The sequence below is a fragment of the Ochotona princeps genome, chromosome 17 (genome assembly GCF_030435755.1).
Source record: "Ochotona princeps isolate mOchPri1 chromosome 17, mOchPri1.hap1, whole genome shotgun sequence".
NCBI lineage: Eukaryota > Metazoa > Chordata > Mammalia > Lagomorpha > Ochotonidae > Ochotona > Ochotona princeps.
In genome coordinates this window covers 26,873,506-26,884,940 of record NC_080848.1, presented here as the reverse complement: position 1 = coordinate 26,884,940, position 11,435 = coordinate 26,873,506, and the positions used below count along the sequence as shown (strand labels likewise).

General features: G+C 53.8%; 1 protein-coding gene across 2 annotated transcripts; it reads left to right on the top strand.

Moving 5' to 3' along the window:
• Positions 1-622: 622 nt before the first annotated feature.
• MKS1 (MKS transition zone complex subunit 1) lies at positions 623-11,422 on the top strand. 2 transcript variants are annotated; one of them, XM_058676072.1, is made up of 18 exons: positions 631-844; positions 1,254-1,363; positions 2,437-2,507; positions 2,867-3,022; positions 4,324-4,421; positions 4,591-4,719; positions 4,940-5,044; positions 5,650-5,758; positions 6,278-6,334; positions 7,668-7,710; positions 7,931-7,996; positions 8,736-8,806; positions 9,125-9,194; positions 9,298-9,405; positions 9,954-10,087; positions 10,497-10,579; positions 10,664-10,761; positions 10,846-11,422. In XM_058676072.1, the coding sequence occupies exons 1-18, from the start codon at positions 765-767 to the stop codon at positions 10,935-10,937; spliced, it is 1,680 nt and encodes a 559-aa protein (XP_058532055.1). In that variant the 5' UTR covers positions 631-764; the 3' UTR covers positions 10,938-11,422. The 2 variants fall into 2 exon arrangements, with proteins under 2 accessions (XP_058532056.1, XP_058532055.1); XM_058676073.1 differs by lacking the exon at positions 10,497-10,579 and having other exon boundaries at positions 623-844.
• The last annotated feature ends 13 nt before the right edge of the window (positions 11,423-11,435 follow it).

Here is an 11,435-nt window from a genome sequence, read left to right as displayed (position 1 = left end):
TAAGCAGTGCTGTGTCTGACATGTCCTAGGTGTTACAGAAAGAGCAGCTATGGGACTCTGCCTTTCAAAGCCATAAGATCAAACTGACAAGAGATTCCTGAATTCAGGGGGACACCTGCTCACCCTGTTTGGAAAGCAGCAGGTGTCAAAGGCATATCTTGACACTCACAAGGAGCTGGGAACCAGCTTGAGGGTTTGGCACGTCCCAAATGTCACCTCGCGGGTTTCTCGGGGGTCAGGGGCAGGGCAGTGACACGCAGGGGAAGAACCTGGGCTAAAACAACACCTTTTTTCCCCCTTCTGCTGACTTCCTTGTTCTGATTGCTGGTCTTCCTGGTTTTTCCTTCTCAGGTCCAGAGAGAACACCAACACAAGGACTGATACACAGGACACTTTTTTTTTATCTGGTGAGGGATGCCGCACTCCTTGAGTCCTTTGGGAACAATGGGTGCCTTCCTCCAGTCACGTCCAGGGGAAGACAGGAAGGCACAGAGGGAACACAAGTCCGGCCCCATCGCCCCTTCCGCGTCTACGTGAAGTGGGCTGACGGCGGTGTCTGCTTCCTCATTGGTTCAGCACATCAAGGCCCGCCCCTTTTGTTCGCGCCAATGGTGAGCAGATTAGCAGTTGGCTCCTGCACCGCTCGCGCTGGAGCGCTAGGGGGAGACCACGCAGAAGGAAGGGCGGCCGCCCCAGCTTCTGCGTTGCCAGGGTAACTAGGGACCGCGTGCTATCCGGCGCAGGCGCTGCGCGTCGCAGCTGTCATGGCGGACGCCGGGTGGAGCACTGACACCGGGGAGGCCGTGTATCGCTCCCGGGATCCTGTGCGCAATCTGCGCCTCCGGTAGTCACCCCATCCCGGGATGCCATGCTTTTATACCCTTAGATAATTCGAGTCTGAACTTGTACTTCTTCTGATTCCCCCGCTTCCGCTCACAATCCGACCGCTTCCTCGGTGGTCTCCCACTTCGTCTCGCATTGCCCAGCCCTCTGCGCGCACCGCGTCCAAGCACAGCTTTCACAACCAGCCATCCCCGTTTCAAGTCCTGCAACTCCCTAGTTCCTGGTACCCAGTACATCCTCTCATCCTCTTTCCTGTAGGGCCCGCGCCCCACCTTTGTATCCCACCTCCTCTGTTTTGTTCTTGCCATCCTTGCTCGGCATGGTGTGTGTGGGTGTGTGTGTGTGTGTGTGTGTGTGTGTGTGTGTGTGTGTGTTGTAACTCGCATCTGGGGCTTCTGTTTTCTCGACAGAGTCCACCTGCAAAGAATTACCTCCAGCAGCTTTCTGCATTACCAGCCTGCCGCCCTGCCGGGGAAGGACCTCATAGACTTAGCCACCTTCGGACCTTACCCCACTGCCAGTGGGTGTCACGGTGGAGAGCCGGGCCCCTGGGGACCTGGGCAAAGGTGGGGGGAGGTAGAGGTGCCTTTTCAACAGAAGAGACCCAGGCCTGTGGTCTTCAGAGAAAACAACACCTTTTTACCTAGGAGAACTGGAAGGCAGAGAGATTGAGTTTCTTACCTGAAGTTGCATGGCTGGTAAATGTTGGCACCTGGATTTGGCCCCAGGCAGTGTTAACGACTATATTGTGTTGTTTGTGAGAGTGGAATAAGACGCAGTTGCTACTGTCAAGTCACATATGTGGTCAAACCGAGTGAAATGACAGTCTACTTCTGAAATGTTACAAATGTGCCTGGCGACCCCAGTACCAGTTGTGGCTGTGTGTGTGTGTGTGTGTGTGTGTGTGTGAAAGAAGGTATACTCTGAAGTCTATATTTGCATGTGAACACTTAGACAATTTTAAGATAGAACACTCTTGCCAACCGTGCATGTGAAAACCCACTGTGTTTTTGTGGTGCTCCTTGTCTGGGGAGCTAGAGAGGCAAGGAAGAGGGGCCGAGGTCCCCGTGTGAGGCCGTTGGTGCTTGTACGTTTGGTTGTTTTTTTTCTTTGTACTCAGAAGTGTGTGACAGTCAGCTTTGAAGCTTGTGTCTATGAAAAAAAAAATTCTTGGGAGTTTGTTATACTTAGTTCTTTCAAAAATCACTAATTTGCCTCACCTGGCACTTGGTCCCTGACATGGTTGTGATTCCAGATATATGGCTTCAGGAATAATAAAGATAAAAATGCCAGGGTTCTTATCAAATGCAGACAGCTGGCATCAAGGCAGAGCTTGCCTAGGCAGCCTCCATCTAAAGGGCCATTCCTGACAATGCATGAGATGGGCTATTTCCTGCGAGGCAGGGCTACATTTTATTGGAATTTGAGTGGTGATCGAGACTTCATGGGTTGTCATCTCGGCTCTGACCCTGCTGACTGGAGTAGTGCTGAATATGGAGTGCTGAATACATCCCTGAACTCCCAGCTGGCTTTGCTTGTAATCAGCCAGCTCACCAAGTGGGACTGATGTGAGCTGCACTGTTGTCTTTGGAGGTGGACATCGCCCGGATGAAGATGAAGAGGAGGAGCTGGTGATTGGGTGGCAGGAGAAGCTCTTCAGCCAGGTGAGTCAGTGTCGATGGTCTGCCTGACCTGTTTCCATCCGGCCAGGTAAGGGTTGCCCAGCTGATTTCTGGAAAGCTTGCACCGGTTAGGCTTTCCCCCGTTGTGTTTCCCCATATCATGGCTGTCACTGCTCAGTCTGGGTTGAGGCCCTTTCCCCTGTGCATTTTGCCACCCGGGATAGCAGAGTTGCATTACAGCTCCCCACTCCTTTTATCTCTGACATTCTAAATAAATGGGAATTGAGTCAATGCAAATATGACAGAAAATATCAGCTCTGTAGGGTTGACTGGATGAAGCAGTTCTGGAAGGAAAGTTTGTGGTGTCTCAGTTGATGTCTGTTTCCTTGGGGTGGCTTCAGTTTGAAGTAGATCTGTACCAAAATGAAGCTGCCTGTCAGAGCCCTTTGGATCATCAGTACCGGCAGGAGGTCCTGAAGCTGGAACACTCGGGTGGCAGGAAGAACCGACGGATCTTCACCTACACTGACTCTGACAGATACACCAACTTGGAGGAGGTATTGTTCTACTCAAGGCCCTATAGCTTGCTTCTTTGCCTCCCCTGGTTTTCTGCCACATCACTGGATGCTAAATCAGAAGCCTGGCATGGGCCGGGGGTGGGGGAGATCTATAGACTGCCTGGAAACTGCCGTGAGCTGCTGGCAGCTTGAGGTAGAGTGGGCAGTGTCCACAGGTGGTTGGGCCCACTGCTCCCTCCTCCGCCTGCTGAAGGGCCAGGAGGGAGACACTTGCAGCATCTCTGAGGCCCAGCTGGCATACTGCAAACCTGCAGGAGCAAACCCTGGACTTCCACCAAGCATTAGGAGATAAGACACATGGGTGGAATCTAGAACATTCTAGGTAGAATTCAGCATGGAACTCAGCCACAATGCAGTGTGTGTGTTTGAAGAGGGATTCAGTGCAACTCTGGGGGAATGCTGTGTCCTCCAGTTGCCTGTGCCATACCATTGTGGGTGTGCTGTGGGTTTTTTTTTCCCAATCACTTCATAGATTCTGGCTTCTCAGGGAGGTTTTGAAACTCCGTAAGAGTACAGCTTGTATTCTCTGGTTTTGGTCTTCAATCCAATAGATCTCTGCAAGTGGCAGTTGTTAAATGATTTTGTAAGATTAGAAACTTCTGTTAAGAGAGCTGTGGGTTGATGGCATGTAAAATGTGGGATGTCTGTTTTGGAAAATTCTGGAAAACTAAAACTAAAAATCCAGGTAGGGCTCAGTTACCCACATCAGGATTTTCCATTTGGCAATTTGCAACAACCTGTATAAGGTAGTAACCCAACTTTGTGTTTGTAGACGTTCAATGAATGCAGACTGATTTCTAGACTTCCAGGGGAAGGGAGTGGGTATTTGACTCAGGGTGCTGGTGGAGGTGCCTGTTCCCATATCAGAGTGCCTGGGTTCAACAGCCTGCTCTAGCTCCTGACTCCAGCTTCCTGCTAATGTTTACGCTAAGTGAGAGTGGCGATGGCTCAAGTCACTGGGTTTCTGGGTTGTATTCATGGATCCCTGTGTAGTTATTGGGGGTGTCTGGGGAGTGAACCAGTGAATGGGAACACATTCTCTGTCAAATAAATTAAAAAGTAAAGAAATTCCTTAATTCTAGGGCAAACTGAGACCCTGTAGGGGTCTTCTCTGGATTGTTTGTGCCCCCACTCTCTTGTTGGTCTGGTCTGACTATGAACTGGTTATCGCTGCCAGGTTCTGGCTCCTGAGGAGGGTTTGCAGGGAGATGTCTACGCAGGTACTTGGGCCTGGGTGGCGCTGTCCAGATGGCTTGCATAGGGCTGCTCTCTTTTCCCAGCACTGTCAGAAAATGACCACGGCAGCCAGTGAGGTGCCGTCCTTCTTGGTCGAACGGATGGCGAATGTCAGGCGGCGCCGGCAGGACAGGCGAGGGACGTGAGTGCAAGGGCACAGGAGTGCCCGGGTGCTGGATGGCCCCTCCATGCCACTGTGCACTGTGTGTCCACTGGCCTTGGCTGCCCAGTCCACAGTAGACCTCTGTGTGGACCCGTTGGGCTCTCCAGGGGCACCAGGGAGGTGACCTTTCCCAATGGTGTCTCCCCAGGGAGGGCGGCATTCTCAAGTCCCGCATTGTCACCTGGGAACCCTCCGAAGACTTTGTTCGGAACAACCACGTCATTAATACCCCTCTTCAGACAATGTACATCATGGCAGACCTGGGGCCCTACGGAAAGTGAGTGCAGCGTCTCCCTGCCCACCCTGGTCACCATCATTGGGTATCACTGACCATCTCCTTCCTCTGGATATAGTCTTCCGGGCTGGTGGGAGAGGGAAGGCCTTCCTCTTCCCTCTCTTCTCAGTTGAAGAAGCCTTGGGCCTCTTCCCTGAAGCGGGCTGTCCGCCTACTCTCCTGGAGGGTGCACAAGCACCCCTTTTGGCTTTCTGCTTTCTAGGCTTGGCTATAAGAAGTATGAGCATGCCCTGTGTACTCTAAAGGTGGACAGCAATGGAGTGATCACAGTCAAACCTGACTTCACTGGCCTCAAAGGGCCCTACAGGTGAGAGGAGGAAGGAGGTACTGTGACAACCGGTGTGCCTTCCTGTAGCCTCTCTTCCTGCCCCTGCTCCAGGACATTCTCAGAAAGCTCATCCTACGTTTCTGCAGTGCTCCCTATTCTGCCCCTGCTCGCTGGCCCTGAGGACACTGCCACACGGTGTGTGGCTGCACAGCTAAGAAGCAGTGCCTTCCGTTGGTGGCTGGTAGCATGCAGACAATCCTGTGCACAGCCAAGCGCAGGGCCAGGGCAGGGCAGTGGCCTCGGCCAACCCTCCCTCTGCGCCAGTTGTTCCTTGCACGTCTGTCTCAGGTGACAGCTGCAAAGTATTAATGATCTGGACCAATCTCTCCACTTTCCAGGTGAGAGAACCGGGAGCCAGGCTGGTTGTGCCTTAGGCCTTCACCATGACTCGGAGGCCGAAATGGGCCTGGGATTCTCTAGTCTGTTGTCCTCTCTACTCTGCCACTGTTTTCCTCAGCATGGCTGACAGCCTTGCCCATGGGCTGAGTGAGATGTGTGGCAGCTGTGGCTCGTCCTTGAGGCGAGTCTTAAGGGGCTCGGCTGTCACTGTGGGAGTTGATCCTTCTGCGGGTTTGACCTCACAGGATCGAGACAGAGGGGGAGAAGCAGGAGCTGTGGAAGTACACCATCCACAATGTGTCATCCCTGGCACAGCCGGAAGAGGAGGAGCGGGAGCAGCGCGTGTTCAAGGATGTAAGAGTTACTCCCATGCCAGTGCTGCAGGGCAAGGCCCCGGTGCCCAGAGCGGAGGCCGTGACTGAGCCTCATGGAAGCAGTGGTTGGTCATGCCCTTTGAAGCCCACTTCCCACCTTGCTGTCTTTTCGCCGTGGCCACGTGTGGGCATCCTACAGCCTAACAGCCATTGCAGTGGCCATTGGTTTGAGCCTTTCCCATGCTGTGGGCTGGATACCTCACGTCCCGTTTTCCATTTAGGCCTCAAAACTGCCCCTTGAGGCACACATCTTTGCTACTACCATTTTGTAAATGAGCAAACCAGGACCGAAGAACTAAGTAAGCCTGCCCAGGTGTGAGTGCAGGGTCCTGGTGGGTCCAGCCCGCCAAGCGCATACCCTCAGTCAGCAGCCGGGATGCCCAGGCATCCAGCTCCCAGCGCCTCTCCCATTGCTGCTGCTTCTCTCCATCCCGCTTAGAACCAAGCTCTAGGCTGACTGGGGTCACCTCTTGAGGTTTGATTTGGTTTGGTTCCTCAGCTTTATGGCCGGCACAAGGAGTACCTCAGCAGCCTGGTGGGCACGGACTTTGAGATGGTGAGTGGCTGGGCTTCCTGCAGCAAGGCGAGCTGTGGGCAGTGGAGCAGTCTAACTGCTGCTAACTGTGCCTTTCAGAAAGCACTTCGAGGCTTGCTCTTCAGCAAAAACCGATGTCACAGAGTAGCTTGTGGTCCTTGTGTTCTGGAACACTGCACGTGGTATAGAACACGTTGTTTAGATAGATGTTAATGCACAAGGGGAGGTCGGAAAGGAAGGGGGGACCAGGAGGTGGCATGTGAGCACTGGGTAACTTCAGGTGTGTGTTTCCTATACTTAAAGCAGTTTTGAACTTTTAATAAGTGGTAATGAATTCCTATAGTACTTTACAGCTCACTAAAAAAATATACAGATAAAAATATCTTCTTCACCCTTAATGTGGATATTTTCCTGAATTACCCCATAGAGAAAGAAAAGGGGTAAGGAATTTCTTATTGTGATATATTTTGACTTTTTTTTTTTAAAGAAAAACTTTTATTTACTTATTTGGAGAAAGATAGAGAGCATGAGTGATTCATTCTCCATCCATTGGCTCACTCCCCAATGTCCCCCAACAGCCAGGGCTGGGCCAGGCTGAAGCCAGGAGGCTAGAACTCCAGCTGGGTCTCCTATATAGATGGTAGGGACCCCCATCCTTGAGTACCTGCTGTTTCCTGGAGGTGCATTTGCAGAAACTGAAATAGGAGCAGAGCTGGGATGGAAACCCAGCATTCCCAAGGGCAAGGATGCCGGGGTCCCAGGCAGTGTCTGCCTTCTGCCAGTGCCCACCCCACCTTGTCTCTTAGCCAGAGTAGCTTAGTTGGTTATTCTGTGGTCTGTCCTTTGTTTGCCTTTATTCCAGGAGTTCCATTTCCAGATCCAGCATCAAGGATGGCATTAGCCAATGGTCTCTCTGTCTCAAACATTCTATTATTCTCCTATTTGCTGCATCAATCATTGTTCTGTGTCAGAAATTTAGATAAGACACATACACAAATAATTAAAGAAACAGAACCTGGCTTCCTGGCCTCAGTCATTTCCTAAAGGGCACAGAGTTCAAGCTGCCCACTTCGCCTCAAAGAGCAGCTTCCTTTGGTTACTATCCCATACTGCCTTGCCTGCCCCCCACTTAGATTATGTGTGATTCCCCTCCCCCACCATGATGTGAATTCTAGAAATGAAGGAAACAGGCTTGCAAAGAGAAGCGTTAGTGGGGAGACCGGGCAGTGGTGATGCCCAAGGTCTGACCTCCAGCGGCAGGTCTTCTGCAGGTGTATGGGCAGGGCTGCAGGGCTGAGCAGCAGTGCCGGTCGCCTTCAGCCCACCCGATCTTACCTATTTCTCTCCACCCCAGACCGTCCCAGGTGCCCTCCGGCTCTTTATCAATGGAGAGGTGGGTAAGTGACTTGCCAGACAGGGACAGTCTTGCTGCCTGGGCAATGCCCCGCCCTGGGGGAGGCCCTGGGTTGTCTGCAGCCTTTGGGAACCTCAATGATGAGTGTAACCTGGATACATGGGGGTTTCAGACCCTCAGCAGGCTTGTTTCCAGAGCCTAGGGCAGAACTTGGTAGAGTGGTAGGAGGAAAAGCTCAAGTAACTTTTCATTTTCTTGGTCAGTTTCAGCCCAAGGCTACGAGTATGACAACCTATACGTGCACTTCTTTGTGGAGCTGCCAAGCACTAGTGAGTACAGTCCTTCAGTCTCCCCCGCATGGGCATCCTGAGAGTTCCGGAGGCGTTTGCTCAGGTCTTCTTCCTTGCATCTCCACCAAAACCAGCCCTGTTCTCTTTAAGGTCACAGGGCACAGCCATGCATCAAGGCCATGGTGACTTCTCTGAGTCCACCTTTCTCCATCTCTCTGCAGCACGTGGCTCAGCCCAGTTGTCTTCCTGAGCTAGTCCTCTCTCTTCCATGTCATGGGCGGCTCAGTAGCCCTCTTGAGGTCCATGTCCTCCTATTGATTTCCAGGGTGTTCAGTGCTGAGTGTAGGTCCTGGGGTGTCCAGGGCCGAGTGTGGGTCCTATGTTCCTTCTGTCCTCCCTCTTCCTGGGTGACTATACCCACCCTCTGGCTTAGACACCATCTGATGTCACAGACTCCTGTTGGAGATCCTTGGCATTCCTGCTTCACTTTACCACCAAGAAGTCAGGATGCCCTTCCTCCCTGACTGTGTTGTTCTGGTCTTCCCCATCCTGGCAGAAGGGCAGTGTCAGCTACTTCATTCCCTGTAACAGAAATCTAAAGGCTGATTGCTCTCTTTGGCTTGCTGCAGCCAGTCAGTCCATCCACAGGTCCTGTCTGCTCTGTCTTCAAGATGGTTTGAATGAGTGAATGAATGGCAGAAGGTAGGTGCTGGGTGTTTTTCTCAACCACTGGCTCCCCTCCCAAGTGAGCTCACTGTATCTGGTCTTTGGCTTTCAGACTGGTCAAGCCCAGCTTTCCAGCAGCTCTCAGGGGTGACACAGACCTGCACCACTAAGTCTCTAGGCATGGTATGGAGAATGAGGAGGGCTTCTGGGTGGGCATGAGGGTTGGAAGCATGATTTGAAGCAGTACCAGGTCACTGGGGAGAATCCAGAGTGTGCCCTGACTTCCAAGTGGCGCCTTGAGATGCCCACACCGGGGTCCTCTCTCTCTTGTTGAGGATGCTGGCTGTCTTGCCTCTCAGCCTCCTGTCGGGGGTGGGTGGGTGTCATTTGTCTTGTTGCCTCCTGAAGGAGACCCTGTACTGGCCACAGGCAGAGCAGAGTCCAAGTGAGGCCCTGCCCACCCTGCAGCCCCAAGTGTTAAGTGACACCCCTCTTTTTCAGGACAAGGTGGCTTACTTCTCCTACCCATTCACATGGGAAGCCTTCTTCCAGCATGAGGATGAATCTGTGGGTGAGTAGCTCAGTGGCTGGCCTGGGCCCTGGGCCTCCCCATCCGGCGCCCTCTCTGGGCGAAGCCTCCTGTGACCCGGCTGCTTGGCCCCCCTTGCTCCCAGATTCTCTCCCGGAGTGGCCTGTGCTCTACTGTGAGGTCCTCTCACTGGACTTCTGGCAGAGGTATCGCGTGGAAGGCTACGGGGCTGCAGTGCTGCCTGTCACCCCAGGTAACCTCTGAAAGCCTCTCACAAGAAACGGGGGGTTGTTAGGAATCAGGGACCTCTCCTCTGTGGATGCTTCCTGCCCGTTAGGGACACCAAGTACAGTCAAGTGCCCTGGTCACCCAGTGCTCCCTTGATGCGGTGCAGCCTTGAGGGAGCAGCTCTGGGCTGGGGGCTCCAGCACATGCAGACCCTGAATTGAAGAGTGCAGACCCTGAGCTGCGGGCTTTGCACTTGGTTCCTACCGCTGCTCTGGGAGGCGTGGGTGGTTTACCAGATGAAAGAAAGGAGGCTCTGAGAGGCTGAGAAAGCTGTACTGAGCATGCTGGGTGTGAGCAGCAGGGCCAACATTGGGATTTGCGTTGCTGGTTTCCACACAGGTGTTGAGAACTGCCATGACAGACAGCCTTCAGCAGGGGCCAGCTAACCCCCCTCAGCTAACCCCTGCCCCCATCACTGAAGCTCTCAGTGGCGTGGGTCCATTGCACTGCTAGGAGTCCGAGGGTTAATGGACCTCTTTGGGCCCTGGCTCCTCTGCCCTCTTCCTCACACAGGCTTGCATACCCTGACCATCTCCACGTGGAGGCCCACAGACCTTGGCACGCTGGCTGAGCTCAGGAGGTTTTTCATCGGTGGTTCTTTGGAGCTGGAGGACCTGTCCTACGTGCGGATCCCGGGGACCTTCAAGGTGGCTTCTGCCTCTGAGGAGACCCCATGCTTGGAACTTACTGGAAGACAGCGTGCGGGTTAAGGCCCCTGAGTTGGTCCCTGCTTCCCCTTCCCATTGCTAAGCACCTGCTGTCTAGTGGTGCACGGCCACTTTGGGAGCCAGACAGGGCCACACTGCCATCTAAGAGGTCTCTAGAAAGTAGCGCCCTTGGGGAATTTCCCTTGTTCCTGAAGGGTTCAGCCATCAGACAGGGCAGAAGACCCCCTGACCACAGTGGGGAACCAAGTGCTAGCCTGGAGGTGCTGGCAGGAGGCTTCCCCGCCGGAAGTGGTCTTCCTGAGAGTGAGGATTGGGAGTGTGGCCAGGCTGCTACAGGGTCTCAGCTAGGGCTGCAGGGCCTGACACTGCCTCCCCTGTGTCCCTGCAGGGGGAGCGCCTGAGCCGCTTTGGACTGCGCACGGAGACCACAGGCAGTGTCACCTTCCGCTTACACTGTCTGCAGCAGTCCAGGTGAGTGGCTCTGGCCCTGTGCCTCGGGACTCCTCATCCCAGGGTGCTGGGAACACACCCACCATGTGCTGGGCCTCCCTGCAGGGCCTTCATGGAATCGAGCTCCCTGCAGAAAAGGATGCGGAGTGTGTTGGACCGTCTGGAGGGATTCAGCCAGCAGAGCTCTGTCCACAATGTGCTGGGTATGTGTCCCTCTCCACCCAGCCTCCAGGGTCGTGCAGGTCATGTTCCTGCTTGTATCATAGCAGTGTCCCCTTCCCTTGCAGAGGCCTTCCGTCGAGCCCGGCGCCGCATGCAGGAGGCCCGGGAGAGCCTCCCCCAGGACCTAGTGAGCCCATCCAGGACCTTGGCCTCCTAGCCCACCGCAGCCCTGGCCCACTATGCCAGAAGCTAGCCAGGACAAGGGCTTGTTTAGTGAGCGCCCTGGAGAGCCTGTGCCCCATGTGGCCCCCTTCAGACACCCGGGTGTTTGAGCATCAGAGCACAGCAGGCTTTGGATCCGAAACTCACTTGGATGAGCCCACCATTAGTCTGTTTTTGACATGGCCTCTTTCTGGCCTGTTGCAGTCTCCACGGTCAGGGGCTGTGGGTACCTGCTATTCTACAGTCTTGCAAAGTAGAACTTTCTTCCAAGAAACAGGAAGTAGAGAGAGATCCTTCACCACCAGCCCCTCTGTTCCGGCTGTCTGTTTCCAACATGGTCTTCTGCTGTTGCCTGCGACTGGCTGAGTTTGGGAAGCGACTTATTTCATAAAGGAGGGCTGAGGGCAGTACCCGCTCCTTTCTGCCAGCAGAGCTGCACTTTTAATTGTGCTTTTGTGTATAAAGCCTTTTTGATACCGATTGCTGTTTTGTA